This window comes from Gossypium hirsutum, chromosome A03, assembly GCF_007990345.1.
Source record: "Gossypium hirsutum isolate 1008001.06 chromosome A03, Gossypium_hirsutum_v2.1, whole genome shotgun sequence".
In the NCBI taxonomy this organism is placed as follows: Eukaryota; Viridiplantae; Streptophyta; class Magnoliopsida; order Malvales; family Malvaceae; genus Gossypium; species Gossypium hirsutum.
Genome location: NC_053426.1, coordinates 70,225,221 through 70,252,519, shown reverse-complemented (window position 1 = coordinate 70,252,519; position 27,299 = coordinate 70,225,221). Strand labels below are relative to the sequence as shown.

The following is a 27,299-nucleotide window of genomic DNA, read 5'->3' as shown; positions in this document are numbered from 1 at the left end:
TAGGTGGCAACGGATTTCAGGATGTGGAGGTACAATTAGGTACATTTTGGATCCCCCAACTTATTTTTGTTACTATTACGTGTCATTACCTCACTGGTTCACCATATCCTTAGGCAGCCAAGAAAACCAAATATCTTTTTCGGCTAAAAATTATTAAAGAGAAAAAAACCAAGAATTATTAGTAGTAGTAGTATTTATTTTGAGTAGAAAAAAGACAAAAAAAGAAGGGTTGTTTACATTGCAAATGCATGGGGATTGGGGATCTCAAAACATGGAGGGTTAAAAAATACCATAAAATATGGTACTGAATTAACAGTTTCACATGTACCACTACCATTTCTATATTCTATAGGTAACGGTGGTGATATCAATAGTTTTCTGTTTATCATATGCATTTGCACGTAATTCTAAGTGATTGGGATTTGATTAGTAAAATAGTCTAGAAAATGCATTGGATCATTTGAATCTACCTATGTGATTTAATATGTAAGCAACTAATACTAATTTAGGTTTCATTTTCATTTCTTTTGACAGCAAGTAATTCTTCCTCTCAAAAAACTAATCCCCAAGCAAGATGACTGAATTCCCTTTCGTGAAATGGACAAGTGGGGGACAATTTTTGCTGATTTCTGCCTTATTTTCTGATGGGGACTTGGTCGGCCAATGCTGTAGGTTTTTGGCAGCTATTATACTTCCTACATGGCTCCAGGTTTTTTATTTGTTCAAGGAAGAAAGTAATCTGGATCGTGAATAAATATATTGAGATCAACAATTCTATTCCAAGTCATATATTCAGCACCAACAGTTCGTTCGGAAATATTTCGTTCGGAAATATTTTATTTTCATGTAAGTTCAAGTCCAAAAATAATCCATAAGTGTATTAAAATGGGAAGAAAAGTCCATATATGCTTCCAAATCATATGATCCAATGATGCCGATAATGGAGGGTTTTCAGCACTTGGGGTTGGCTCCTGACAGCCAGAGGAATGTCGGCAAATTGTGCAAGTTTCTTAATGGCCAAATCATTTCTGGCCAAGTAGCCCCACATGGAGACTAGAATTAAAGAGATAAAATCGAAGTAGCAAAGTATAAATATTGAACTTCTTTAATTACTCGTATAATTTCATTCATCTATCATCTAGCTTACTACAAATGGATCGAAGTAAAACAAGCCTGGATAAACCCATACAAAGCATGAAGCAATTATGTATAGACGCCGCCTTTTTTGTCAAACCATCTCTGCCTATACTGCTCTTCAATTTCACAACCGAAATTTGTCTAGAAGCAGCTGATTAACTATGGTATAGATTTTAAATCAATCTTCTGCATTGACGCTTTTGCTACGGAAAAGTGGTCGATCCAAAAACCGACATCAATCAAATGAAATCATTCGGTTTTCCGATTTTAATGCTCAGCTCACCTAAATATGCAGTTATTGCATTTTTCTGCCAGCCCTTGAAACTCCTGAAATCGGGAATAAGCATCAAGACAAATACTGAAACAGTATCTAAGATGTCAGCAGGAGAAATTATAGCGGATAATAAGTCGCGGCCAAACCGATTGATGATATCAATTGGAACAAATTTAAAGTCTAGACTCCAGATTGTTTACCTCTTGTTTTATTTTATCCCCTTTCTAATTTCTTTCAACAATCTCACTTAGACTCCACTATCTCAAACAGCCACTGATAATTGTTCCAAGTGACCAAAGAAAAATGAAAAATCTAGGAGTCACTATTTGCATTTTTTTACTTTCACAATCCATTGTGAAACGGAGCACTGAGTCCTCGAAACAATTAAGAACCAACACGGTATATGCAAGTTTGCCTATAAGAGACATGCTGTAAAACTTGAAAGCTAGATAGGGAAGGGCACTCAAATTCATTTTTATCACTTTACATACCTAATTTTATTTACTTTATTCTGGCTTTTTAGTTTCCCAATCCAAACTTCAATGGCTCCGGGACACAAGTCAGTATCTGTTGCACAAATTTACCCAGCTAAAACCACTTATGACTGAAAACAAGCAACTCCTGGACACTCGGTCAACTGGTTCCAGCTGTAGCCAAATACTCGGGACATATTTCTAGACAAATACTGCAACATATAACTAAAATCGTAGATGATAGAACCATGAGTTCATGTAAAAAAATTATCGGTTAACTTACTTGTGGTCAAGATGTGCCAAAACTTCCCCACCAGGGAAAGCTGATTTTGTAGCCTCAAATGCAACTTTAATCGATTGTCTCCATGTCCCACCAATACCATCAGTATTTCCGTTCTCTTTTGACTGACTTGGATCTTCCATTGGCAAAGAATATCCTGAAAGCAGGTGGCCCACCCAAACACCTTCTTTCCTGCAGTTAGTAGTTTACAAAAAAAGAAAGTTTATTATTCTTTTCCTAGAAACAGGAGAACACAAAAAACTTAAAAAGGCATGTCAATAAGTTTGGAATAACAGGAGATAACAGGAAGAAAATTCAAGATCTAGAGGTGCATGGCCAATGTAGAAAAAGCTAACGGTAACAATTACTTACATGACTATATCCATATGCCGAGGTGCGTAGTGTCCACCACCAATTCCGAAAAGCACTTTGTTTCTTTCATTCTCCCTTGAGTGTCATGAATTTATAAAACACCAGGTTATATTTCATGAATGAGAAACTCTTTGTTTCCAAAAACCAAACAAAAGAAGGAATAACAGAAAATAAATCAAAATTAAGTGCTTGATTACCAATTAGAATACCAGGATAGAAATCTCCAAAGATAATTGAGTTTAATAAAAACATATACAGTAAAGGAACAGCAAGAAAAGCTTAATGACTTTTATGTCAGTTATTAGGTCAGTACCTGCCCCAGTTTCCGACTGCAGCACCACCTCCGAGCCCAAGTCCTTCCCAAACTAACTTTAAGCACAAACAGAAAAAGTTAGGGAATGAAGCCTTCACTTCCAATAATCTATCTAATCTCCCTAGTGCCACAAATTAGGTTCACGTTTAAAGTAGCAAAAGTTTATCCATGTTCAACCATCAAGTTTTTTGTATCATCTAAGTTGGGATGTTAAAAATAAAACTGAACACGAATAACAACAACAATAGAGGAAAGATAACAAATGGGCTGTGCTAATGAAAATTTCTTGAAAGAAAAAATATGATAAACGTATACTCAACTAGAGCAATGACTTTGGCAGCATCTTGCCTCTTCCAGTACTCATCTGTGCTGCCTAAAACAACAAAAAGAAAGCATATTAAGCACAGAGAAAAAGGAAAATAATTAAATTCTAGGAACACCAGCAGAAATCCATATGACACAAAGCTAAGTACTAATTGCTATCAGCACCAAGCAGACAAAAAATTGTGTCACAGAATTAAACGGCATAAAAACTCTTCCAGATGCAATCAAGTAACCATGGAAACTACTGTGTTCTTCATTCTGGTAGCAATTTATTTAAAAGCAAAATAGTCACATGATAAGCATAACGCAAATGATGACCTAAAACTCGATCACTGACTATGAATAAAAATGAAATGCATGATTGATAATATCAGTTGAGGGGAATGTTCACCTCAATGAAGTAGTACATAAAGGAAAAATGAATAAAATCCATATCCATATATCAATTTAACAGCTCAATTTGTGTAAATGTATAGGTATACTAGCCACATAATTTATCTCTAAACAACAATCCAAACTGAATTGTCAAAGATTCACCATATTAACCGCCTTAAGGAAACCTCAAATTGCTAATCACATAAAGGTTTTTATCCCAACTTTGTAAAACGAAATGCAAAATCCATCCCATCCCATGTCAACCAAGATAGTAGCTTTTCCATTTATTTATTCACTATTGATTTTTGTTTCCAAATTAAATTTCCTACAAGAAATTATTTAACAGCAGTGGATTACCAATCTCAAGGAACAGAGTTGGTTTGGTTGTTATAGGTCCATGATGTGTACCCTCCAAAGTTATCTACAACCAAATTTAAAAATAGTATTAGTAAGAGAGAAAGGGAAAAAGAAATTGTACTAGTAATAATCATTAATTAAAATGACCTCAAATTCAGGAACCAAATTATGAGACTGGGCAAGTTTCTTCAAAAGCCTAAGCCAGGGCCCTATCCTAGGGTCAGGTGGCGCAGCCCAGCCAGGCCTTCCACCCTGTGGCGGAACATCTCCTTCGCGCAAATGAGGCACCCCTACATTTCAAATAATCAGAAAGTAACAAATATTTGATTTAATCTGAAGAATTTGTTTTAGAAAAATAAAGGATACCAATTGGGTGAACGGTGAGAGCAGGGCGGTTGGAAACAGCGGTGTGTTTGCTGAAGAAAATAACCTCATCGACAGCCTCGCCGGTAGCTTCCTCCCAACGGCGATCCAAATCGTCCTCTTCGACAATGCCTTTGTCGTGTTGAAGAAATCGCACATTTTTATTAGCAAAACTTTTGATTCCCTAAAGAAAGAAATGAATAAAAATTAAAAAAATTGTAGAATTAAGATGTGTAATGTCGATGGCAGTAAATTAATTAAGGACCTGTTGCAATAAAGAGGGAGCAGGCACGGGGAGCCAACCGGGCATGGCCAAGAGGGCGTAGGCTGGATTGATTGAGGCCGGATCGCTCGTTGTAGCTACTACTATCGTCACCATTTCAGCTTTCCTTTTGCGTCGAAATTATGTCTGATTAAAAAAAAATTTATGGTATTTAAAGTACTGAAATTCCGTGTTCTATTTTCTGGCTAGCCCACAGGTTTCGCCAAGCCTACGGGTTTTGACGAGACAGGCACGCGTGAATGTATTTGTTAGCGGGACTGAACCCATCATACGATGATTCAAGCTTTCAAGCATCCAGTTGCCGGTTTTTTTTTCTTTTTTACCCGTTTAACCTAAAAAAAATTTAAATGTTTATAAAAATAATTTTAATTTAAAAATATTCACCAAAATAACATAAAATAAACAGTTGATTTGAATTCGAGGAATTTAATAGTCAGCACTACCATGTGTTTTGGCCCTATCGTCACCTAATAATTGTGTCAGACTTTAAAAAAATAATTTTTTTGAGTTTAGAAACCAAATAGCTGGCACTAGGACATTTCTTTTAAATCGTATCATACTGGTATACAAGTATACCACTATTTGAAAAAAATTTTGATTCTGCCCATGTAATGACCTGCACCAAAGATATTTAAAAAAAAATTGGTGTTAGCCAGTAGATGACCGGCACCAAGTACATTCTTTGAGTCTTAAGGCAATTTTTTTTTTTTACTTTGAGACACTGATGGCTGGCACCAGTGTCAATTTAAAAAAATTTTGGGTGCTGACCAGTAGATGGCTGACACCAGGTACATTTTTCGGGTCCCAAGGTCTTTTCTTTTTTACTTTGGGACACTGATGGTCGGCATACCAAGTACATTTTTTGGGTCTTAATGTAATTTTTTTTTACTTTGGGACACTCATAGTCGATACTAGTGTCCCAAAGTAAGAAAAAAAATTTTGATTGCTAGCCAGTAAATGGTTGACACCAAGTACATTTTTTGGGTCCCAATATAATTTTTTTTTACCTTGGGACACTAATAGCCGACACCATTATCCCAAAGTAAGAAAAAAAATTTTGAATGCTGGCCAGTAAATAGTTGGCACCAAGTACATTTTTTTGGTCCCAATGTAATTTTTTTTACTTTGGGACACTAATGGCCAGCACTACCTTTTTCAGGTCCCGAAAATATTTTTTTTTGTTTTGAGACACTGATAGTCTGCACCAATTTATCACATTAAAAAAATGATTTTTTCTTATTTTGGAACATTGATAGCCAGCACCAAGTATTAAAAAATTAGTTTTCTTAATTTTAGGAATCAGTTGGCCGGCACCAAATTTATCAGATATATATAGAAGTGTTTTGTCTTCCATTTGAGTTTTTGTTTGCTTTTTTATTTGCTTTATTAGTTGAAAATCGAGATTAAAAATATTAATATTTTCTTTGTTGGAAAGGAAGCAAAATTTTTTTAAGGTGAGTTCCCAAATTTTGTTTGTTTATGTTCATTTCGATGGAGAAATGATAAATACAACTGAAGAAGGCCGTGTATTTCAAAGTAAAAAAAAATATGAATGAGATTCAACAAGCGTGTTTCGCTGGCAAATTTAAAATAAAAAATCAGTACAAAGATAACAACCCGCTACGGAAAGAAAATGTTGAGACTGTTTTACAAATTTCCAGTTTCAACAGATCCGCTCAAGTTCTCAGAATTGAGCTTGAAGATGATGATGATGATGATCTAGTGACAATGATAGCCATTTATTGTCCCTTGAGATAGAAAATCTCAGCTCAATTGAGTTGTTCGTGAAGATAGCTGAATTGGATCTCATTCAAGTTGTAATTCCAGCAAGTCAGCGTTCTAGAATTGATTTTGATCTTAACGTCTCCTGGGAAGATCAGTCAGGTTGTGGACGGTCAAAGCCAACTCTTGAAAATCCAAACACCGGTAGATGTTTGTATAACATCTCAAACTTGTATACTCGTCTAGAGATTCATCTAGAGGTGTTAGCCACCATAGATGTAACAACCCAATTTTCAGTGGTGTCGAAAACAGTGATTCAAGATCACTAAATCCGGCAAGTGAGTTTGAAAATTTTATTATTATTTAATAATTATGAGTCAATTGTGATTTTAAAAATATTCTTGAATTAGTGAATTTTGTGAGTTAAAAGAATTATTATGTCAATTAGTCTCGAAAATGAGGTATCGAGACCTTGATTTCATAAACCTAGTCATAAATATTTTTATAAATATTTACGGAGTGTCATTGAGTTGGTATTAAAGTTTCGTTAGGAAATTTTAACGTTTCGATAGTCAATTAATTAAAAAGGACTAAATTGAAAAAGGGGTGCAAAAGTTAAAATGATTAAATAGCTTAAGAGGTAATTAAGAGAGGACCAAATAGGCAATTATACACTTATTATAAGGCTGGACGGCATGTGTGTCCAAGAAATAACAAAAATTAGTGTGAACAATGGGGTAAAATTGGAAATTTTGTAAAATTAAGCTTAGAAATTGAATTTTCATGAGAATTCTAGATATTTTTCTTCTAAAACTTTAGAAATACACCATAGAAGAGTTCCTATAAGCTGGTTTTTCATATTTTTTGGTTTTTCATATTTTTTTCTACAAGTGAGTTCAATTTTGCCTTTTCATTGTATTTTTTATGTTTTTAAGACTTTTACAATTAGGTCCAACTATCTATTTCATTAGTTTTTAATTTTATGAGTACTTTTTAAAGTTACCATTGATGAGTTCTAAATATTTATGATGAATTAACATGTATTTGAAGCTTTAATTTTATTATATGATGATTTTTTAAGTGAATTTGATAGATATTGATTTTAGGACTAAATTGTGAAGAATTTAAGAATTAGGGCTTTTATCTAAAGTTTTATATATCAAAGGCTGTAAAATATCCTAGAATAATTAGATAAATTCCCAATTTAGAAAAATTAGCTTATTTGATAGGCTAATTAATGGGGGATTAAATTGTAAAAACTATAAAATTTGGGGTAATTGTGTAATTTCAAAAATTGAAGGGTATAAAATTGTGAAGCGAATTAGAATTGAATTATATGTGCTAATTCTATATATTTTAGATCAAGAGTCTGAAGATAAATGAGAAAAAGGAAAATTAGCTGAATAGTCCTCAAACTACTACAAATTCCACAATTCAGCCCAGGTAAGTTCGTATGGTTAAAATTTAATATTAAATATTAAATTAATGAATGGTATTATGTATTTATTCATATTTTTTTTGTTTAAAATAAAATTATTTTAAAAGTTATGAAATTGAATGGAATGTTCGAAGTAAACGAAACGCAGGATTGAATACAATTGTTCAGTGTAAAAAGGGGAATTGACGGCAAAATTACCCAAGTAAACTGAGGTTCAGCCTTTGTTGCGAACACTCATGTTTGCTTTCCGTTTAGCTCTTTTAAGCTTCAGTTTAACCCTTATGGGTTCTCGTTTAGCTTTTTTGAGCTTTAGTTTAACCCTTATGAGTTTCTGTTCAACTCATATGAGTTTATGTTCAACCCTGTGGGTTTCCGTTCAGCTCCTATAAGCTTCTGTTCAACCCTATGGGCTTCCGTTAGCACTTATGTGCTTCTATTCATCCTTTCACTAAAACCAAAATAACAACACCTTATAAACAACATCAACAAAGGACTCCCTAGGTACATGCCATTACAAAATAAGATATCACGACACTTGAGTTCAAGATTTGTTGTTTGATGCTGAGTTGGGGATAAATCGAAGAGTACCTAACCTACGCACGGAAAACAAAATTGCATGCTGAGTATAACTCAGTGGTATTTCTATAATCCAAAAAATTTAACTTAATAAAAGTAATCAAAATGTGAAAACGCAACAAGAAATATTATACACTTATGTTTCAAATCCATGATACAAATTTTTCCATTCTTCTTACATCCTCTAAGTTCCACATGTTCAAGTACATATATAACAAGACATTTCATATAACATTTGAATGTTTCAACTTATGCAATGGCATGATTCATCTCTTTGATCAACACTTGAATTCATTTCAGGTTTCACATCTCATTTCATCATTTCATATCACATTTCTCATCTTATATTCATTTCTCATCTTTGCCAATTCAATATTTCTCATCTTATATTCATTTCTCATCTTGGCCATTTCAATATCAATCACATAAATTATTATTAAAATTTCCCCTATTAACACGACTTGGACTCAGACTCGGACTCGGACTCGGATGGATACTCAGATCCAACCAACACACCAGTTTCGCACTCAGTGTCTCATCAGATAAATCCAAAGTAATAACTGTGCTCAGTGTTATATAAATTGACACCCAGTGTCTCATTGGTTAAACGGAAGCAAATTGGCACCTAGTGCCTCATCGACTTGAGGTCGAAGTAATCTCTGAACTCTTCCTATCTTATGGCATGCCATTTATATCTGACTCAGCCTGATATAGTTAATAGGGTTTCATTTTACTTTTCAATACAACCAATGTCTCAATTTCACATATATACACATTATCACATATAAACATATATTCAATTCAATCTTCATATTTTCAATAAATTCATAACATGCCAAATCAATCCATTTAAATCAACTATTAATTCAATTCAATTTGAAAGTACAAAAGTACTCACCTCAAATGCTTTCCATATGCAACAATTCAAAATGCAATAATTTATAACTTAGTTCGGATTATAGAAACACAAACTATGAATTCTGAGCTATTCGACGTCAATTTTATCTTTCCCCTTTTTACTCGAGAATTTCGGTACAATGTTAGCTACGGAATAAAACAATTAAACTACATTAATATTACACAATTCAATTTCACATTAATTTTCAATTTTCACACTATATTTTGCTTATTCTTCAATTTAGTCCCTAAATCGATATTAGTTTTTACCCTTCACCTTTAACTTTATATTTTTATACTAATTTCACTCTAACTAAATTTAGCTTCTTCTTTTCAAATTCGACCCTATAATTTTGAATTTTTCTCAATTTAGTCTCTATTGCTCAAAATCAACAATTAATTCTACAATTTAATCATTTTTTCTCTTTTAACTTAAAATCTATCTATTTAATTCCTAATACTTAAACTATTCAACAATGTCAACATCTAAAAACTTGAAAAATACTAAAAATTACAACATGGGTTGGGCAGCCCTAGGTATCAGGATTCCAAAAACGTAAAAATTATGAGAAAATGATTAAATTGCACTAACCAATTTGGATTTGAACCCCTAGGTTCCTTAGTCGTGAACCCCTTTCTCTCTTTTCTTTCTTTGTTTTCTTTTTCTTTCTTTTCTAATTTGCATGCATTCATCTCTTTCTTTCCACTTTCTTTCTATTTCATTTAATTTGTTTTCATTTTATTTTTTATTATTACTTAATATATATAACATATATATAATATACACATGTGTGTTATCTAGCCCATTAAGTGGCACAATTGCTACTTTAGTCCCTTTAGTTTATTTTAATTTATAATTCAACTTTTAACCCTTATGCGATTTACTCCTTGTACCTTAATAATTCCTAATTTCAAGAAATTTACAAATCCAAAAATTAATTAGCTACTAAGCTAGCCTCGTAAATATTTAATAAAAATATTTACGGGTCCATTTTACAGGTATGGAGTCCTGGAAATACACTTTCTGACACCCTTAACTATTGGGTCGTTACACCTTTTAAGGGCCAAATGTATCATTTGAATGAATGGCGCAAAGTTCACCAACCAAGTACTCTAGAAGAATGTTTTAATATGAAACATGCAACAACACAAAATGTCATTGAAAGGTGTTTTGGATTATTAAAACTTAGACGAGGTATACTTAGAAGTCCATCATTTTATCCTATAAAAGTACATAACTAAATCATTATTACTTGTTGCTTGCTTCATAATTTGAGCAAAAATGAGTTCAAATCCTATTAAAGCAGATTTGGGAGAAGGTTTAAATAGTAATGTTTTTTTGAGGAAGATGATCCGAATATAATCAATATTCATTCAACCAATCTATGGACAAATTGAAGGATGAAACTAGTAAATAAAATGTTTAATGAATGCCAAACATCAAGAAATGAGTTGGCTTAAAGTTTTATTTATATGAATTTATATGTATTATAGTTGTCTTTGATGTTGTGTTTATGATTTATGAGTTTAATTTTATTATCTCTTTTATGTTAACTTTGATTGTATTGGTTTATGTATTATCAAACAATGTAAATTATCATTGTTGTGATTATGAAAGTGTTTCAATATACGTTATCTTGCTTTTTTTAATAATTGTTATGAATATTTTCTATTAAGTGAAACTTACAATTATTTTAAAAAGAATGTCATGTTACTCACAATCTATAACTTCTTTCCAAAATTCTAGAGGAATAAAAAAGAAATGGATTTTGGAAAAAGATGTTGCCTTGGTTTCATATATGGTTAAGTTGCATAATATTGGGAATTTGAATGCAAATACTTGAGTGAATTGGAAAGAATAAAAATGATGAACAAAGAATTGGAAAGAATAAGAATGATGAACAAACTTTTACCTCATGCTAAGTTGAAAACTAAGCCTAAACTTGAATTAAGGATTAGAAATTGAAAAAAAATTGGACAATCATTTATGATATGTTAAGAGGGAAAAAAAATAGTGGCATTGGTTGGGCTGAACATAAACAAATGATTGTTGCCAAAGATACAGTGTGAAAATCATACACAAGTGTAAGATTTATGTAGCATTTATTTTCTTATGTTGCCTTACTTATATCCATGTAATATATATTGCTAACGAACTTTATCTCTCTCTCTCTTTTCTTTAATAGAGTCATAAAGAAGCCAAACAATTTAGAATAAGAAGTTTCCTTTTTTATGAATAACTTACTACCATATATGTAAAAGATCGAGCCATTGAGAAAAATGCAGAAATAGTGGTTGATATTGTTGAAGAATTACAAGATGAGGAAGTTGCTAATGAAAAGATGAATGAAGAAGGAAGAAATAATAAAGGATGTGAAACAAATGTTTCCCTAGATGAGATGGATGTCTCAACTACACAGTCGATGAACTCACTTATTGATGCTGCCACATTATTAGGGGATAATATTAGACAAGTTGGCCTTGAATTAAATAAGAGCATTGGCTCTGAAATACTCGTTCAAGAAAAGGCACAAACATTCTATGTGGCTTTAGGTAAAATAGAAGGATTAACAGAGGATGAACATGATGTTACGCTGAACAAAATTCCTAATCATCCAATGCTCATGCTTGTTAAGTCTACACCTTTTATGCAATTAACATGGATGAGAAGATTTATTTCTACCCATTAAAGATTATGGTTGTGGTGATGGGTTAATATAAATTTTTGTATATGTAATCCTGTAATAAAACCATGAAAGTATGCCATAGAAGGTTGTCATTTTTTGTATGTGAAAATTATAAGCCAAATATTATGGCATCGAAGCATGCCATATCAAATTGTAACTTTTTGTACTTGCAACTATAAACATAGATAGTTGGTTATATAAACTTGTATAAAATGTCCTCTCTCTTTTATGATCTTGAGGCAATGGTAGAGATGATTTTACACATGTATTTACGTATAAAATGATTACACATTTCAACATAGGATTTTTTTCTCTATAGTGTGTTTAGGTTTATCAACTTCCTAATATACTATTTGCATGTAGCATATAATTTAAAATCTATATGGTTCCATATTTATATAGGCTTTAATGAAGTGTTGTATGTATATGATCCAAAATTTCTGCGTCATGAAGTTTGGGATTTTAGTTTCCTACTTCATTCACCCACAAGGTTGGTGGATTTAGTATGTTGTCTAAAATACAATCAAGAACATTAAATTTGATAAAAAAATATATTATTCTATTAAAGAATGTTTTTATTGTTGTTACATTTTGGGTATTTTATAAAAAAATATTAGAGGGTATATTTGTCATTTTAATATTTCAATATTTTACGAAAAACTATTAGAAGATACTGCGCTTTAATGCACTCAAACACATGTCCTCCTATATTAGCATTAATGCCCATGCCAATTGAGCTAAGACTCAATTAACAAAATTTTTGAATGGTTAATATTTTTCAAAAAATATTAAAGGGTATATTAATTATTTGATCTTGACTATTTTATATTTTTACAAAAAAAAATTATTTAAAGGTATATAGGTAATTTTAATCTTTTTTTCTCATGTTATTACAATACTAATTCCATCCAACTAAATATAAGAATATTATTATAATACTCATTCCATTTTATTACAACTCTATTCCATTCCCACAAAATAACATTTTATTACAACTTTATTCCATTACAATGAACAAAACATACTCTTAATGGTTTAGCAAGTTCAAAAAACTATCTATACTAATATTTGAATTAGGAACACCATGCATAAAAATAATTTTCATTTATCATTTGAACCAAGGTCATTATTCATATAAGGCACTTATGTTTCTTTTTTCATTTTAACATCGTATATATTTCACGTGTTACTATTAATTAGTTCCAAACTATACTTTCCATTATTTATTGTATGTTAATTTTAAACACAACTCTGTATTCTAAATAAGTAATTTTCATGTGCGTATATATATATATATGATAAGCTTCTAATATGTTTTATTTTAATATTGTATATATTTCATGTGTTGTTATTAATTAGTTCAAAAAAATATTATTTTTAAACATCTAGTATTTAATATGATTTTTTATATAAATAAATAAAATAATAGGTAAATTATACCATCAGTCACTCAATTTTGATGCAACTGATAAAACAGTCACACTGATTTCAATTCAGTCACTCAACTTTCGAAAAATAACAAATCAATCTTTTTAACCATTTTCTATTACAAACATAACGGAAAGATGACCTATCATCCTACTATGTAAACGACCCCAATTTAAAACTCTAGCTGGGTTGGGCAGTAAAATAAAAAGAAGAAGTAGAGAAGAAGAAGAAAAAGAAGAAGAATGAAAAGAAAATAAGAAGAAGAAGAGGAGGAGAAGAAGAAGAGAAAAAATTCTAGAGTGGTTCAGCAGCAACATGAGGTTGTGGATTGCAGCGACGACAGTGATGCAAGCTTCAATCTTATTTTCCAAAATATACTTCGATCTTCCTCTCTATTATCCTCTTGATAACCCTCTACTTTATTGATTTGTAACATTTCCTCATATAACCAAAAGAAACCCTTACAAATGCCAATATTGACTACTAAAGAGTTCTTTTTAAGATGAGAATGTTCATTTGGATGCAATACAAGCACATTTCAGTGAACTGACATGAAAGGTTTTTTTTTTGTCTTTTTCCCAAAGATGGTGACAAATATTTGAATCATTCTTATCAAAAGTTCCAAATAATTTGGAAGTCCCCAAAGATGTTTAACCCTATGTTTGCATTTATAGAGCAATAATTAGCATAAAGCTTTTCAAAAACAATTCAAGAGATTTTATTAAAAGCTTATCCATTTACTTGTAGCAAGCAGGGAATTAATTCTTCATTGCTTAATAATCTTTAGACCAGTTTCCAGTACGCCTATTTTGCTTGCCTGGACTTGCAATTGCAATTATCTTCTCACAACCTCAAATGGGTAAGTAGTTTGGCACAAGCACCAATAATAGCTCCATATAGTAATGTCCTCATTTGTCCCAACTAGAGGTGATCATGAGCCGGGCCGGGTTTGGGCCGGGCCTAGATAAAATTTTAGGTCCATCTACTAGACCCGGGCTCCAAGCCCGACCCGAAATAAAATTATTAAGCCCGAGCCTGACCCATATTAATTTTTTTGGCTTATTTCATTAAATAAAAAATTTTAAAATGTAATAAATCAAATATATTTAAAAACATAAAAATAAATATTAAGACAAATAAAAATAATACTAAAACAATTCTTAAAACAATACACAAATTGACAATATAATAAAAAAGGTTATATTAAAAATTTAAAATGATTAAAAATAAAATAAAAAATATATTAATATATAATTTGGGCCGGGCCAAAAAACTCTTACTCGAGGCCCAACTTGTTTTCTAAACGGGCCTCATTTTTTTGCCAAGCCCATTTTTTGGGCCTATATTTTTACCCAAACCCTCTCATTTTTCAGGCGGGCTTTCGAGCCAAGCCGGGCCGAGCCGCCCAGCCCATCATCAGCTCTAGTCCCAACTCTAGTTGATCCAAAGCATTCAGATCTTACCCCATTTGTCTCATGTTCTGAATTCTTTTCCTACTCTTCGAATCTGGATGGGGAGAGATTAGAAGGTAGAGAAGGAGATAAAAGAGATTGATGGTAGGGTGAAGCAGATCACTATATTTGAAAACAGAGATTATTGGGGTGGAAAAGAAGAAGTGTAATCATATTGGGCCATTTACGCTAAAAGTAAAAATATTGGGCCATTTATTAAACAAAAAAGGAAGGACGAAAAACAAAACAGTTACTCAACTTTACCTCATCCAACGTAACAAGTTAACTGGCTACGTCAGCTATCCTATTAAGCTTGTGACGGAAAATATTAATGGGTAACTGATTTGTCACTTTTTGATAACATTAGTGACTGATTTATTATTTTTTAAAAATTAAGTGACTGTTTTACTCCCTGCATCAAGGTTGAATACTGTTTGTAAAATTTACCCTAAAATAATTGGTGCAAAGAAAAAAAAAGGGATCGCGGAGCAGTCAAGAAGTTTAGGTGGCAAAACAGATGTTGTGTTCTTCATCGGCAGCAATCAAAAGGATATCAGTATCGTGGCTGATTATCGCTAACAATTCTAACTTCAAATCCCACCGCCTCTCTCGTTCTGGTACTACTAAACCAACTTATTTCTTCATTTATTTTTTTCTCTTTTATTTGCTCTGACATCCATCATCCAAACCCTCAATAACCAAATGATGCTGCTTTGGCGTTAGAGAGCTCCACTAAAAGACCTAGAACTATGAGCACCCATTCCTCCCTCAAGGACGCCTTTTCTTCCTACGCTGATCACCTCAATGCCCTCGTAATTTTCCTCCTCCTTTTTCTCCATTTTTCACTTTTATTTTTGCTTATTTTTACCTTGGCTCGCAGTACTTCTCTCACAATTTTAGATGACAATTCAGATTTTATGGGATTTTAGGTCTTTAAAATGGTGAATATCTTGATCTACAATATGAAATTTAATTATACCCAATAGACCATAAACTCACGAACTGGCTTGGAGAAAAAAAAAAAAAACAAAAAGTGTGGACCCAAAATCGATACAAGATCGTTTGTTCTAGCAGTGAAGCTTGTTTTGTAGTTGGATGCTTGCAATGTGTGGATATATGTTCTCCAAAACGTTCAAAGTTTCTTACATGTATAAGCTGTAAAGTTCCCTTGCATAATGGAGTTTCTCTTTTGCATGTATTTACTTGACTACCGAAGATGCTTTTATATGCACCGACTAATCAACACAAATCGTTTTTTGTAGAATGAAAAACGCGAAAGGATTGTAAAAGCCAGTCGTGATGTAACTATGAATAGTAAAAAAGTCATATTTCAGGTGCACAGGTAATGTTGCCGATTTTCAAGATTTCAATGATGATAATTTTACTTACTATTGCTGCTGCCTATTTGTGTTGTTCTTGATTGCAAATAGTTCATTCAAATACGTTTTTCAACTTGCAGTCAGTTACTATTCTGTTTTCTTTACCTGTACGGTTAAATGAATTATTTTAATTCAGTTCATATGATATGTTACTTTGCTTTTGGTTTAATCTTGATGACAGAATCAGTAAAGCCAACAGAGAGGAAGTTTTGGAAAAGGCCGAAAAGGATTTAGCTGCAGTGAGAGATCAGCATATTTCCCGACTGGTGAAAGAGTTGCAGGGGACTGATTTTTGGAAGCTACGGCGAGCATACTCTCCGGGGGTTTCATCTTTTTCTTCTTATAGTTTTGTGCCAAAGAGAAACTACCGAGTTGACTTACCATGCTTGTTTCTTGGCAGGTACAAGAGTACGTTGAAGCTGCAACATTCTTCAAATTCTGCCAAACCGGAACTCTTTTGAATCTTGATGAGATAAATGCTAGTTTACTGCCACTGAGTGATCCATCTCTCGAGCCTTTGCAAATTAACCTCCTTGACTATCTCTTAGGGGTAGATGCCTGAATATTATGCTATTTACTTTTGAAGGCAGAGGCTGATGAAAACATTTGATGCTAATTTTTTTGTATATCCTTATATCCTTTGTTCAAATATTGCCTACTTATTATTCCCAGCATACATGCATACATACATACAGATCTCTGACACACTGAACCAACACATACGCTCACACAATGTGCATTGTGATGGAAGAATGTTTACTCTTCTTTTACAGCTAGCAGATTTGACTGGAGAACTGATGCGGTTAGCAATTGGTCGAATATCTGATGGTGAAGTAGAATATTCTGAGAGAATATGCCAGTTTGTACGTGATATTTACAGAGAATTGACTCTTCTTGTCCCACTTATGGATGACGGTTCTGACATGAAGACAAAGATGGATACAATGCTCCAAAGTGTTGTGAAAATAGAGAATGGTAATATTGAAGCTGGTTTTCTTGCCCTTAAATACAAAATCTTCTCATAGCATATTATGAAAGATTTCTTCATTAAGCTAATGAATATGCGATGCCAAGAGTTCCACGAGTTTCTTGTTTTTGTATGTGCTATGAATACCTAAGAGTTTTAAGAGACTTGACAGTAATTCACGCAAAACTTGTACCCACACGAAAGTTCTTTTGCTGGATCTCTTATATGGGTTCTTTGTTGCTTGCAGCATGCTTTAGTGTTCGTGTGAGAGGATCAGAGTACATTCCACTTCTAGGGTCCAGCGATCCAAGTTCTTTCTTAGTGGGAGTATCTGATGTGGAATTATGAAAGTAACTTGTGCTTCTCGTAGCCTCTTCTGCCTTGTATTGTTTTAATCACCATATATACAGTATACCATTAGCTTCATTTACTTTCATTCCTGCAGTTGTTGACTGGAGGAGATGTTTCCTGCTCAAGATTCAAAGGTTTGGGAGTAGGTGAGGAAATGTTTGCGCCGATATTGAAGATCTTTGAGGCATTTTTGGACCGCACTTTGTTAAAGTTGATGTAACTAACTTGCATGCTAGACTCTTCAAATTCTTCATGGGATTAAAAATCATCTATCGTCTCTTTGAGATCTTTCATATGGCCATTGGCTATCTGCTTATTTTAGTTGATGGGAAGTTGACAATGGAGCTGAGAAATAGAAAACTTTTGAAAGATGTGTTGACAGAATAACCAATTTAGGAATCTGATACATCCATTGTTTTCTGTGTGAGAACATGTTTGCTTTATAAATGCAAAACTAGGCTTCTTTAGTTGGGCTTTTTGTACACTCAGCTCAGCTCTACTTAACATCGGGTAGAGCATGACTTTAAACCATATTAGCAGTCTATTTGGAAAAAAGGCCTGGAAACAAAGCGACAGGCCTCAGAGACTTCAAATTGGGGCTCTTCCAATTACATAAATCTTGCAAATACTAATTTGTAGAATTAGTTTGTCATTTAGATTTTTATTTTATTTTATCAATTCAACTCTAAAACGGTGAGTAACATGATCAAAGGTGAAAATCCATTAACGGATGGACGGTGAGCTCTAAGTATTTATGTTCTATGTGTAAGTATTTGAGTGGCATATAAAAGAAATAAGATGAAGATACTAGAAAGCATATAAAAGAATACAAATCTACTTTAGAGCTAAAACCTTAAAAAACCAAGGAAAGATACTGACAGCTAATTCAAAACAACCGCAGTTTTATCCACACACCTTGGGAGATCAACCGCCTCTTAAATCTTAACCTCCTAATTTAAACACGTGACTTAATTATTTAATTACTCTCTAAATAAATAAATAAAACAAGCGCATCTTAGCACTCCCTCCTATCCTATCCTATCCCATCCCTGGTTCTTTTATAATATGCAGCCTTGCTATATTACGCCCTTCTCTATCAAAGGCAGCAACTTTTTAGAAAAGAAAAAAAAAGAAAAAAAAAAGGGCGAGTCTTGCTTTTAGAGCTCGCAGGTTTTCGAGTATCGTGTCGTGGTGTATCTGATTCTCATGATTCATGAATTATTATTATTTTTGTAATTTTTTTTAATGTTTTGTTACCTTAATGAGAGTGGGGTATTCAGAGGAGGGGGCTCTAAAGATTCCTTTTATTTTTTTTAAAGTATGTAAATAAAGTTGTGCATTCTACATTTGTGATTCTCAGATCATTCATATAATTGCAAAGACAGAGTAAACAATACCCTTTTTTCTTGTTGAAGAGAGAATTAAAAAAGCAAGAGAGGAACATTGGTTAATCCAAGATCTCAAATTTCTCAAAAGAAACTATATTGGGTAAGCCCCTTTTGATCTATCTCCTCTGTCTTATTCCTTTTTATTCTCTCTTCCACACTGTGGGTTTTGTTGACATTGAGAATTTTCAGTGTTTTTAGAGCTAGAATCTTATGCTATGGTCTTTGTGCTTGATTTTCTTCTACTTCTTTTTCAAGTTTCTCAATGTTTTTTGTTGTGGTGGAGAATGGGAATACTTGTACCTTCTTTCTCTCTCACCCCTCCTCTTTTTCTTCATTTTCAACAATTCCTTTATTTTTGACTTGCCCAAAGTAAGTCTTTTTAAGGTTTTGCATTTTTTTTACCCCTTTTTCTTTCTGATTTCTCATTGGTGCTCTTATTTCCAAGTACTACCCTTGGTTTCTTTCATTGGCTGATTTTTGTTTTCTCGTTTCTAGAGATGAACATGAGCTTTTCACATGACATGGGTGATGAATATGAAAAATTCATTAGAAGAATGAATCCGCCCAGGTAAGCTAAAAATTATCTTCGTTATCTGTACTTCGATCAAGAGTTTTGAGAAACATCAAGTGATATTGACTTATTTTTCTTGTCAGGGTTGTGATTGATAATGAAGCTTGCAAGAATGCAACTGTGATAAGGGTATGGCCGTCTGATTTTGTGTTTCTCTTCTTTCTTTTTTAAATGGTACCTTTTGATACTTATCCCATATCATAATGCAGGTTGACTGTGCAAACGAACATGGGATCCTTCTTGAAGTTGTACAAATCCTGACTGATCTTAACCTTATCATTAATAAAGCCTACATATCTGCTGATGGCAATTGGTTCATGGATGGTAACATATCTCGTCTTCTTACTTTTGGACTTGTCTAGTAAATTGATTCTCATTTTTTGCTTTTGGTTTTTGCAATACCAGTTTTTAATGTTACTAATCAAGATGGAAACAAAATCACAGATGAAGGTATTCTAGATTATATTACAAAGGTAAGCACTTCAAATTTGTAATTGATTTTCCTGCTCTTTTTTTTTTTTTTACATGCCTACCTGATTGTTTGTGCGTTTTGTCTTCAGTCTCTGGGGCCAGAATCTTGCTTCACATCTGCAATGAGATCTGTTGGGGTGAAGCAAACAATGGACCACACTGAAATTGAGTTAACAGGGAGCGACAGACCAGGGTTGCTATCTGAATTAAGCGCGGTCCTTAAGCATCTTAAATGCAATGTAGTGAATGCCGAAGTATGGACACATAACACCCGTGCTGCAGCTGTGATGCAAGTGACCGATGAGGAAACAGGAACATCAATTACCGACCTAGAAAGGCTATCTATGATAAAGGCACTCCTTTGCAATGTACTTAAGGGAAGCAACAAATCTAGTTTAGCCAAAACCATAGTTTCTCATTCGGTCACACATACTGATAGAAGGCTTCACCAAATGATGTTTGCGGACAGGGATTATGAACAGACCGGTGATGATGTTTTGGAGGACAGGCAAAGGCCGAATGTGGATGTTGTGAATTGGTATGACAAGGACTATTCAGTGGTTACCATTAGGTGTAAAGATAGACCAAAACTTCTCTTTGATACCGTTTGCACCTTGACCGACATGGGGTATGTAGTGTTTCATGCAAAAATTGATACCGAGGGGCCAGAGTCTTATCAGGTAGTGCGCTTTCTTCTTTCTTTACATGGTCACTTCTCATGAGTCTGCGATTTTGTATGATTTCATGCGGTTCTAATTACTTGTGCGTTACATCTTGTGTTTGTAGGAATATTACATTCGTCATATAGATGGATCTCCTGTTAAATCAGATGCAGAGAGACAAAGAGTAACTCAGTGTCTTGAAGCGGCAATTAAGAGAAGGGTATCTGAGGTGGGTGCATTCTTCATATTATATATGTACACACACAAGCTGGGAGTATGTTCTTGGCTTTGTTTCAGACAATCACATTATTTTACCTAAACTATGCATTTCATAACATCATATTATGCTATTACTTGCCTGGATTGCTGATAATATTTTGTTGCTCTTCTATTGCTGCTTTGAAGGGCTCCTTTCATTAATAATGTTATTAATTCTTCTTCCAGGGGTTGAAGCTAGAACTTTGCACAACAGACAGAGTTGGATTGCTATCTGATGTCACTCGCATATTCAGGGAGAATAGCCTCACTGTCAGCCGAGCAGAAGTGACAACCAAAGATGGCAAAGCTGTTAACACATTCTATGTTCGGGATGCATCGGGGTATCCTGTCGATGCCAAGACCATAGAATTCATCCGGCAAGTGATTGGGCAGACCATACTAAAAGTTAAAGGCAGCCCTGAAGACGTAAAATCAGTTTCTCAGGAATCTCCAACTAGGTTCCTATTTGGTGGTCTCTTCAAGTCAAGATCTTTTGTGAATTTCAGCTTGGTCAGGTCTTATTCCTAATGAGTATAATAATATTTTATCTTCATCATTCCACATGTAAATCAAAGCCCATTTAGCTTAGATTCTACGGTAGATCTTTGTTCATTTAGCTGTTGCAGTCTAGGAACCATTTTTATCAGTTCTGGCAAATGAAAGCCATAGATAGAAACCGAAGGGCCTGTAAAATTCCCAACTCACCCCCTCTTTTAGCCTTTATTTAAAGTGTATTACCCAACCTAAAGTTGGATCCACCAATGCAGGAAATGACAAAATGAGTTGTGACCTTTATACATAAATTTCTTTTCATTGTTTTAACCCTTTTGATCTTTTTTTTACTGTATTGATGACAAGTCGAGTTTACATTTTTCACTATAATATTGGATCTTTGATTTGACCTATAGCTTCTCAGTCTCAGCTGTAAAGACTATGAAACGTACAACTGTTTGAAGAAAAACAAAGCCCCATTGAAATTCGCAGTGGGAGTTTTTGCTTTCAAGAAAAAAGGTTGTGGGTGACAACCTGCCATCAAACATGCAAATGAGGAAGGCGGCTTTGTGTTTTGTTTTGGTCTCTTTTTATAATTTTTTCTTGAATTTCCAACTTGTACCAATATTTGTTAAGTGAAAAATCATTGATTAATTAGTTGATTAAGGAAGATATGTCAATATTTATAATAATGATTTTATTTTATTTTTAAAATGTTCCACCCAAATCCTTGCGAAAGTGAATTTGATCATATTCAGTTTGACGGACTGTTGAGGAAAATGAAAGTAGCATAGCAAAACTTTTGTGACTCCACGATTGCACCAGGGTGCCGCCATGTGGTGCCTCGGATTCTTTCTCAACATCATAACTTTAGATACCATATGAAACAAAGTAATCAAAATCAGTATGAAATCTGATGTGAAAACAGTAACACTTGTGACTTGACGTCAATATATAGAATGAATTATTACATGAATATAAATCCCCAAGAAGTTGCCACGTAATTGGCATCAACAAAAGCTAAATTGGTAAGGTTTGCATGATTGCCTTTTTGAAACCTCTTTTGTCATTTAACGCTTTCAGCAGTCCAATTTCATCATGGCTTGCATAACATTGTTACATATGCAAATGTAAGGATGATGTCTGCAGGAGTATATCACACTGATTTTCATTGGATGTACGTTCATTTCAAAATTTTAAAAAAAGAAATAAACAGTTTTTTTTTCTGATGTAAAAGTTGAAAGAGTAGAAACATGAAAGCATGCTTTCCCCTTCCAGCTTAAAATAATAAAAAACCAACATGTTCTATGTTTTTTTTCTTCTCTTTTTTGAACTTGCTTTGCTATTTTACTTTTATTTGGTAAAGAACAGGCACATGAATCAGTGGTCTTCTCTGACAGGAAACAGTCTGCAACTGCAAGCTAAGTATATATATACATAGGTACGTACGTACATACATACAAAGAATTAGCAGCATTCATGCATCTTGAAAGAAACAGAACAAGGGGAAAAGATTAAATAGATGTGCTTAGAACTGATACCCCAGACCAGTTAACAGTAACATGGAGTGCTGGTCTCAAATAACTTTTATGATTTCGGATTGTTTTATTTATCACAATTGACCGTGTTGACATCCATCACAGAAAACCTTGGTTAGAAGGTCTTGGACCAGAGGAGGAAAATAAATTAAAAAAAAAAGAACATTTGGAAATTAATAATTTAATTAAACTGTTGATGTATCATGTGCTTCTGAGGATCTTGTCACTAAATGTGTGCATTGATTCCTCCCTCACATGTAGGCAAATGGAAGTACTTATTAAGCAATATATCAGAAACCCATCTCTCCACATGTATGACTGACCGACTGGGATCTAAGCTCAAGCATATACCAAATAATTTATTCATTGCGGAGTTAAATTATAGAGTTAATTCAAGAGATGTTGCACGTTGCAGCACTCCTATGATGTGCCATTTCATGCTTGCGAATCACACAGCATGGATATGCATACTGTATTCTGAAGCAAGCAAGCAAAGCATATGCTAATTAAAGGGTTACAGTATCTTAGATCTATAAAATATGGATATATAAAAAAAAATGCGTGTCTTAAATGCTTAAGATCCAGTAAGGAAGGGAAGGATATGATAGAGATGAACCGATAGGAGAGACAATGGCAGAATCTGATAGTGAGTTCCCAGGGTTCCAAATTTGTGTTCACAAAGAGGAACTGGTATTTAGAAGGCCACTGAGCAGGCTTCAAAGACGAGCCCCTCGTCCTTTGCAGATTAAGCCTAATGCTGATGGCAAGGCTTCACCATCACAAGCAATGGACTTCAATTTAAAGTCATCATCATCATCATCATCAGTAGCAGTAGCAGCAACATCTTCGACTTCATTTAGTTCCTTCTATCAAAGCAAAGATCCCATTCCTCTACTATCACCTCTTGTTTTGCCTACTTTGCTTCAATCATCTTATCTCCATCAAGAAGGGAATACAGCACCATAAATCTCTGTGAAAGGTGTTAAGGATTCCTTGTTATAAATACGTGATTTATCTTGTCTTCCCTGTGTTTCACATTGGATTGTCATTACTATATATTTTCTGATACTCTTTCTGTTTACTAAAACTCATGTATTTAACAGCATTTGAAGAAGCATTCCATTTCATTGATTTTAATGGTTTATATCACTCTACCAATAATTCGTATATGTTATGAATCATTAGATTGGAAGAACACAATATGGAAAAGCTTCAATATCTTTTTAACAAAAAATGAGATGTTTGATCATAGCAAAAACAGGTGGAAATGAATCATACATTCTTGTTGTTTACACTCTGTTGAGTTCATGAACCCATAGTTATTAGCGAATGTAAGGAGGAGAAATGGCAATAAATAGGCCAATAACCATCTATAAGCACCATGCAGATGATAAAAACAGTCCACAAACTTCAAACAAGAAATTGGGCCTCTATGAAAAAATGGGCCTAAACTTTCACTTTTTTCTAGCCCAATTTTTACCATTTAACTATCAAGCAAAAATTCCTAAAACCTTTTTTCAGCATTTGTGCTCACAAATATTGAAACTTAGAATTTCTATAACCTAAAATATTTATGGGAAGATTCTTTAAATATTATAAATGGTTGAAGCATATGTACAAATTTACCAAAATTAAGTAGAAAAACAATTATCCTCTCTTCTTGTGTCTGTTGAAGTTATACATGAAGTGAAAACTACTATAATCTAATTAAGAAATCTTTATTCTTGAAAAACTTGTTTTTACGCAAAGGTGTTATACATATTATATAGGAAAATTAGCAAACAGTTTAACTAAACTCTAACTGCTAACTATTAACTACTTTGCTTAACCAAAATAATGGAATAGCAAAAATAACTGTTAGTCTAACATTCTCCTGGTTTCTTCAATGTTTGAACTTCTTAGAGCAGCATCTATTGATAGCACTTGAAGAGCTTGTCGAAACGATGCAAATTGCATGGGTGTGATAGGTTTGGTAAAGACATCAACAATTTGTTTCGACGATGGAACATAGTTGACCTACAGCATACCATCGAGAACTTTCTCTTGTACAAAGTGGTGATAAATCTCTATGTGTTTTACTTTGGCATGGTGTGTAGGGTTTGCAGCTATCGATACTGTCGAGGTATTGTCACACCAGACCACTGGTGGCTGAGAGATCGATATTCCAATTTCTCCTATCAGTTGTTTTACCCACAAAAGTTTAGAAACGCAGTTGGCCAAGCTATGATATTCTACTTTAGATGAGGATCTAGACATGACAGCCTGCTTATTGGAACACCATGCAATAGGATTCGGTCCGAGATACACAACATACCCTGTGGTGGAGCGGCGATCTTCAAATGACGAGGCCCAGTCAGCATCAGAATAACAAACTACCTCAAACTGTCCTTTTGACAAGTACAAACCATGATCAATAGTTCTAAGAAGATACCGCAGAACTCGTTTTACTACTTTCTAGTGTGTTTCACTTGGAAGATTCATATACTAGTTTAATTTGTTGACAAAAAAGGACAAATCTGAACGTGTGATGCATGTATACTGTAGCATGCCAACAATACTTCGATACATATGAACATTAACAAACGGTGGACTTCCATCTGAGACAGCAAACCTGGGAGTGCTCACCATGGGTGTAGGTGTACCTGCTGCTCCTACCATTCTTGTTTTGTGGAGTATCTCTAAGATATATTTTCTTTGGCTAAGAAGTAACCCTTGTGGAGTGTGTTAGACTTCGATGCCTAAGCAAAAACTCAATCTTCCCATGTCTTTGAGGGAAAATTTACTGTGTAGTTGAGTCACCACATCATTAATAGCTTTACTGGAACTTCCTGTTATGACTATGTCATCAACATAGGCCATGAGCAACAAGACATTGCCTGAAGACTCTCGAATGTACCGAGAAGAATCAGCTTTGGATGCATAGAAACAGAGTTGAGCAATCAGATATTGTTTGAGAGTGTGGAACCACGCACGAGGGGCTTGGCGTAGACCATATATTGTTTTGTTCAGTTTGCAAACCAACTCCTGTCCTTTGTTGCATGGAACTTCAAACCCAGGTGGTTGATCTATGTAAATTTCTTCGGCTAAGTCACCATTGAGGAAGGCGTTATTGACATTCACTTGTCTTAGTGACCACCCATTCATGACTGCAATGGCAAGTACTATAACACCCCTATAACCCGTATCCGTGGCCGAAATGGGTTATGAAGTGTTTGTTACCAACCCAAATACCATATTTGTACAAACACATTGATATAAGAACATTAGAAATTATATGCGTAGCCAAACACAATCAAAGATAGAAATTCAAACTTATATCGACATTCAAAAGTTGTCATATTCACATAAGTCCTATTTAATAATTTCACATACAATTGACAAGATCAAAGCATGAAACTTTCACACATGCACTTTCACATATAATAAACACAGAACATAACATTTAATTATTTTTGTGACTCGGTTTTGTGGTCCTGAAACCACTTTCCGACTAGGGTCAAATTAGGGCTGTCACAAGTACGGTACGAATGGTTGTTGCGCGAACTACTGGACTATAGGTATTTTGAAAATCTAACCCAGCATGTTGAGAGAACCCTTTGGCCACCAACCGAGACTTGTACCTCTCCACTGTCCCATCAGCCTTCCCTTTTACCTTGAATAACCATTTGCATCCAATGGCCTTACGATCATCAGGGAGGGAGCATAGGCTCCACGTTTTATTATGGAGAAGAGCCTGAAGCTCACTATGTACTGTTGCTTTCCAACATTCACTGCGCATTGCTTCATGTATGTCAGCAGGAGTGTTACTTGAAAAATAGATGGCTTTACTCAGGTAGGCCTTAGGCTTAAAGATTCCGGCTTTGCTGCGTGTAACCATAGCATGAGAATTGTATGAAATAGAGGGTGGAGGAGGTGGTGGGTCTAGTGGGCTGAGACTCAGTGTTGGAGACGTAAACTGACCACGAAGGGGTTGACTTGTACTAGGCGAGTTCAAGGAATTGTCTTGAGGGTTGGAAGAATTCATATTTATGGTAGTAGGAGACAGATAATCTGGGTGTAGGACAAGTAACTTGAAACTGAACCGTGGAGGGGATGCGGAGGGAATATATTGTGGGTTGTTGGTTTTGAAGGGGAATACAAACTTATTAAATGTGGCATGACGTGAGATGTATATCCTACCACTACTATCTTGACATCTATATCGCTTGTGTTGTGGGGAGTAGCCTAAGAAAGTACAAAGTGATGACCTAAACTGCAGTTTGCACGTGTTGTATGGTCTAAGATTTGGAAAGCACAAATGGCCAAAAACTTGAAGGAAGCTATCATTTTGTTGAATTTGAAAGAGTTTTTTGTATAGGGATATATTACCTAAAGGAGAAGAAGGTAGCCTTTTTATCAAGTAGACTGCACTGTTGAAGGCATCATTCCAGTAAGCTAAGGGCATAGACGCATGGGCCAACATGGAAAGACCA

The 27,299-nt window shown here is 34.1% G+C and overlaps 4 protein-coding genes across 11 annotated transcripts; 3 read left to right on the top strand and 1 right to left on the bottom strand.

The window, feature by feature from the left end:
- Positions 1 to 1,079: 1,079 nt before the first annotated feature.
- LOC107887383 (D-aminoacyl-tRNA deacylase) lies at positions 1,080 to 4,806 on the bottom strand. 3 transcript variants are annotated; one of them, XR_001681160.2, is made up of 10 exons: positions 4,534 to 4,806; positions 4,272 to 4,452; positions 4,053 to 4,195; positions 3,906 to 3,969; positions 3,170 to 3,222; positions 2,850 to 2,905; positions 2,537 to 2,611; positions 2,168 to 2,356; positions 1,903 to 1,978; positions 1,419 to 1,464 (listed from the first exon to the last, which is right to left on the bottom strand). XR_001681160.2 is itself a non-coding variant. In XM_016811595.2 (9 exons), the coding sequence occupies exons 1-9, from the start codon at positions 4,645 to 4,647 to the stop codon at positions 1,377 to 1,379; spliced, it is 963 nt and encodes a 320-aa protein (XP_016667084.1). In that variant the 5' UTR covers positions 4,648 to 4,806; the 3' UTR covers positions 1,080 to 1,376. The 3 variants fall into 3 exon arrangements, 2 of the variants coding, with proteins under 2 accessions (XP_016667084.1, XP_040951951.1); XM_016811595.2 differs by lacking the exon at positions 1,903 to 1,978 and having other exon boundaries at positions 1,080 to 1,464; XM_041096017.1 differs by lacking the exon at positions 1,419 to 1,464 and having other exon boundaries at positions 1,903 to 2,085.
- Positions 4,807 to 15,192: 10,386 nt separating this feature from the next.
- Positions 15,193 to 17,914, top strand: LOC107887381 (translin-associated protein X). 5 transcript variants are annotated; one of them, XM_016811594.2, is made up of 8 exons: positions 15,193 to 15,367; positions 15,474 to 15,562; positions 16,013 to 16,092; positions 16,311 to 16,452; positions 16,530 to 16,679; positions 16,903 to 17,104; positions 17,344 to 17,446; positions 17,542 to 17,914. In XM_016811594.2, exons 1-7 carry the CDS (start codon positions 15,268 to 15,270, stop codon positions 17,442 to 17,444), a joined length of 864 nt encoding a protein of 287 aa, XP_016667083.1. In that variant the 5' UTR covers positions 15,193 to 15,267; the 3' UTR covers positions 17,445 to 17,446; positions 17,542 to 17,914. The 5 variants fall into 5 exon arrangements, with proteins under 5 accessions (XP_016667083.1, XP_016667082.1, XP_040951941.1 ...); XM_016811593.2 differs by having other exon boundaries at positions 15,215 to 15,367; positions 15,453 to 15,562; XM_041096007.1 differs by lacking the exon at positions 15,474 to 15,562 and having other exon boundaries at positions 15,217 to 15,367.
- A 571-nt stretch (positions 17,915 to 18,485) lies between these two features.
- LOC107887380 (ACT domain-containing protein ACR4) lies at positions 18,486 to 21,619 on the top strand. Of its 2 annotated transcripts, none has more exons than XM_016811591.2 (8): positions 18,486 to 18,935; positions 19,331 to 19,403; positions 19,490 to 19,535; positions 19,616 to 19,730; positions 19,812 to 19,879; positions 19,967 to 20,557; positions 20,664 to 20,768; positions 20,984 to 21,619. In XM_016811591.2, exons 2-8 carry the CDS (start codon positions 19,333 to 19,335, stop codon positions 21,323 to 21,325), a joined length of 1,338 nt encoding a protein of 445 aa, XP_016667080.1. In that variant the 5' UTR covers positions 18,486 to 18,935; positions 19,331 to 19,332; the 3' UTR covers positions 21,326 to 21,619. The 2 variants fall into 2 exon arrangements, with proteins under 2 accessions (XP_016667080.1, XP_016667081.1); XM_016811592.2 differs by lacking the exon at positions 18,486 to 18,935 and adding an exon at positions 18,967 to 19,204.
- A 1,478-nt stretch (positions 21,620 to 23,097) lies between these two features.
- Positions 23,098 to 23,958, top strand: LOC107888188 (uncharacterized). The gene has a single exon (XM_016812305.2). It carries the CDS (start codon positions 23,458 to 23,460, stop codon positions 23,791 to 23,793), a length of 336 nt encoding a protein of 111 aa, XP_016667794.1. The 5' UTR covers positions 23,098 to 23,457; the 3' UTR covers positions 23,794 to 23,958.
- Positions 23,959 to 27,299: the final 3,341 nt, after the last annotated feature.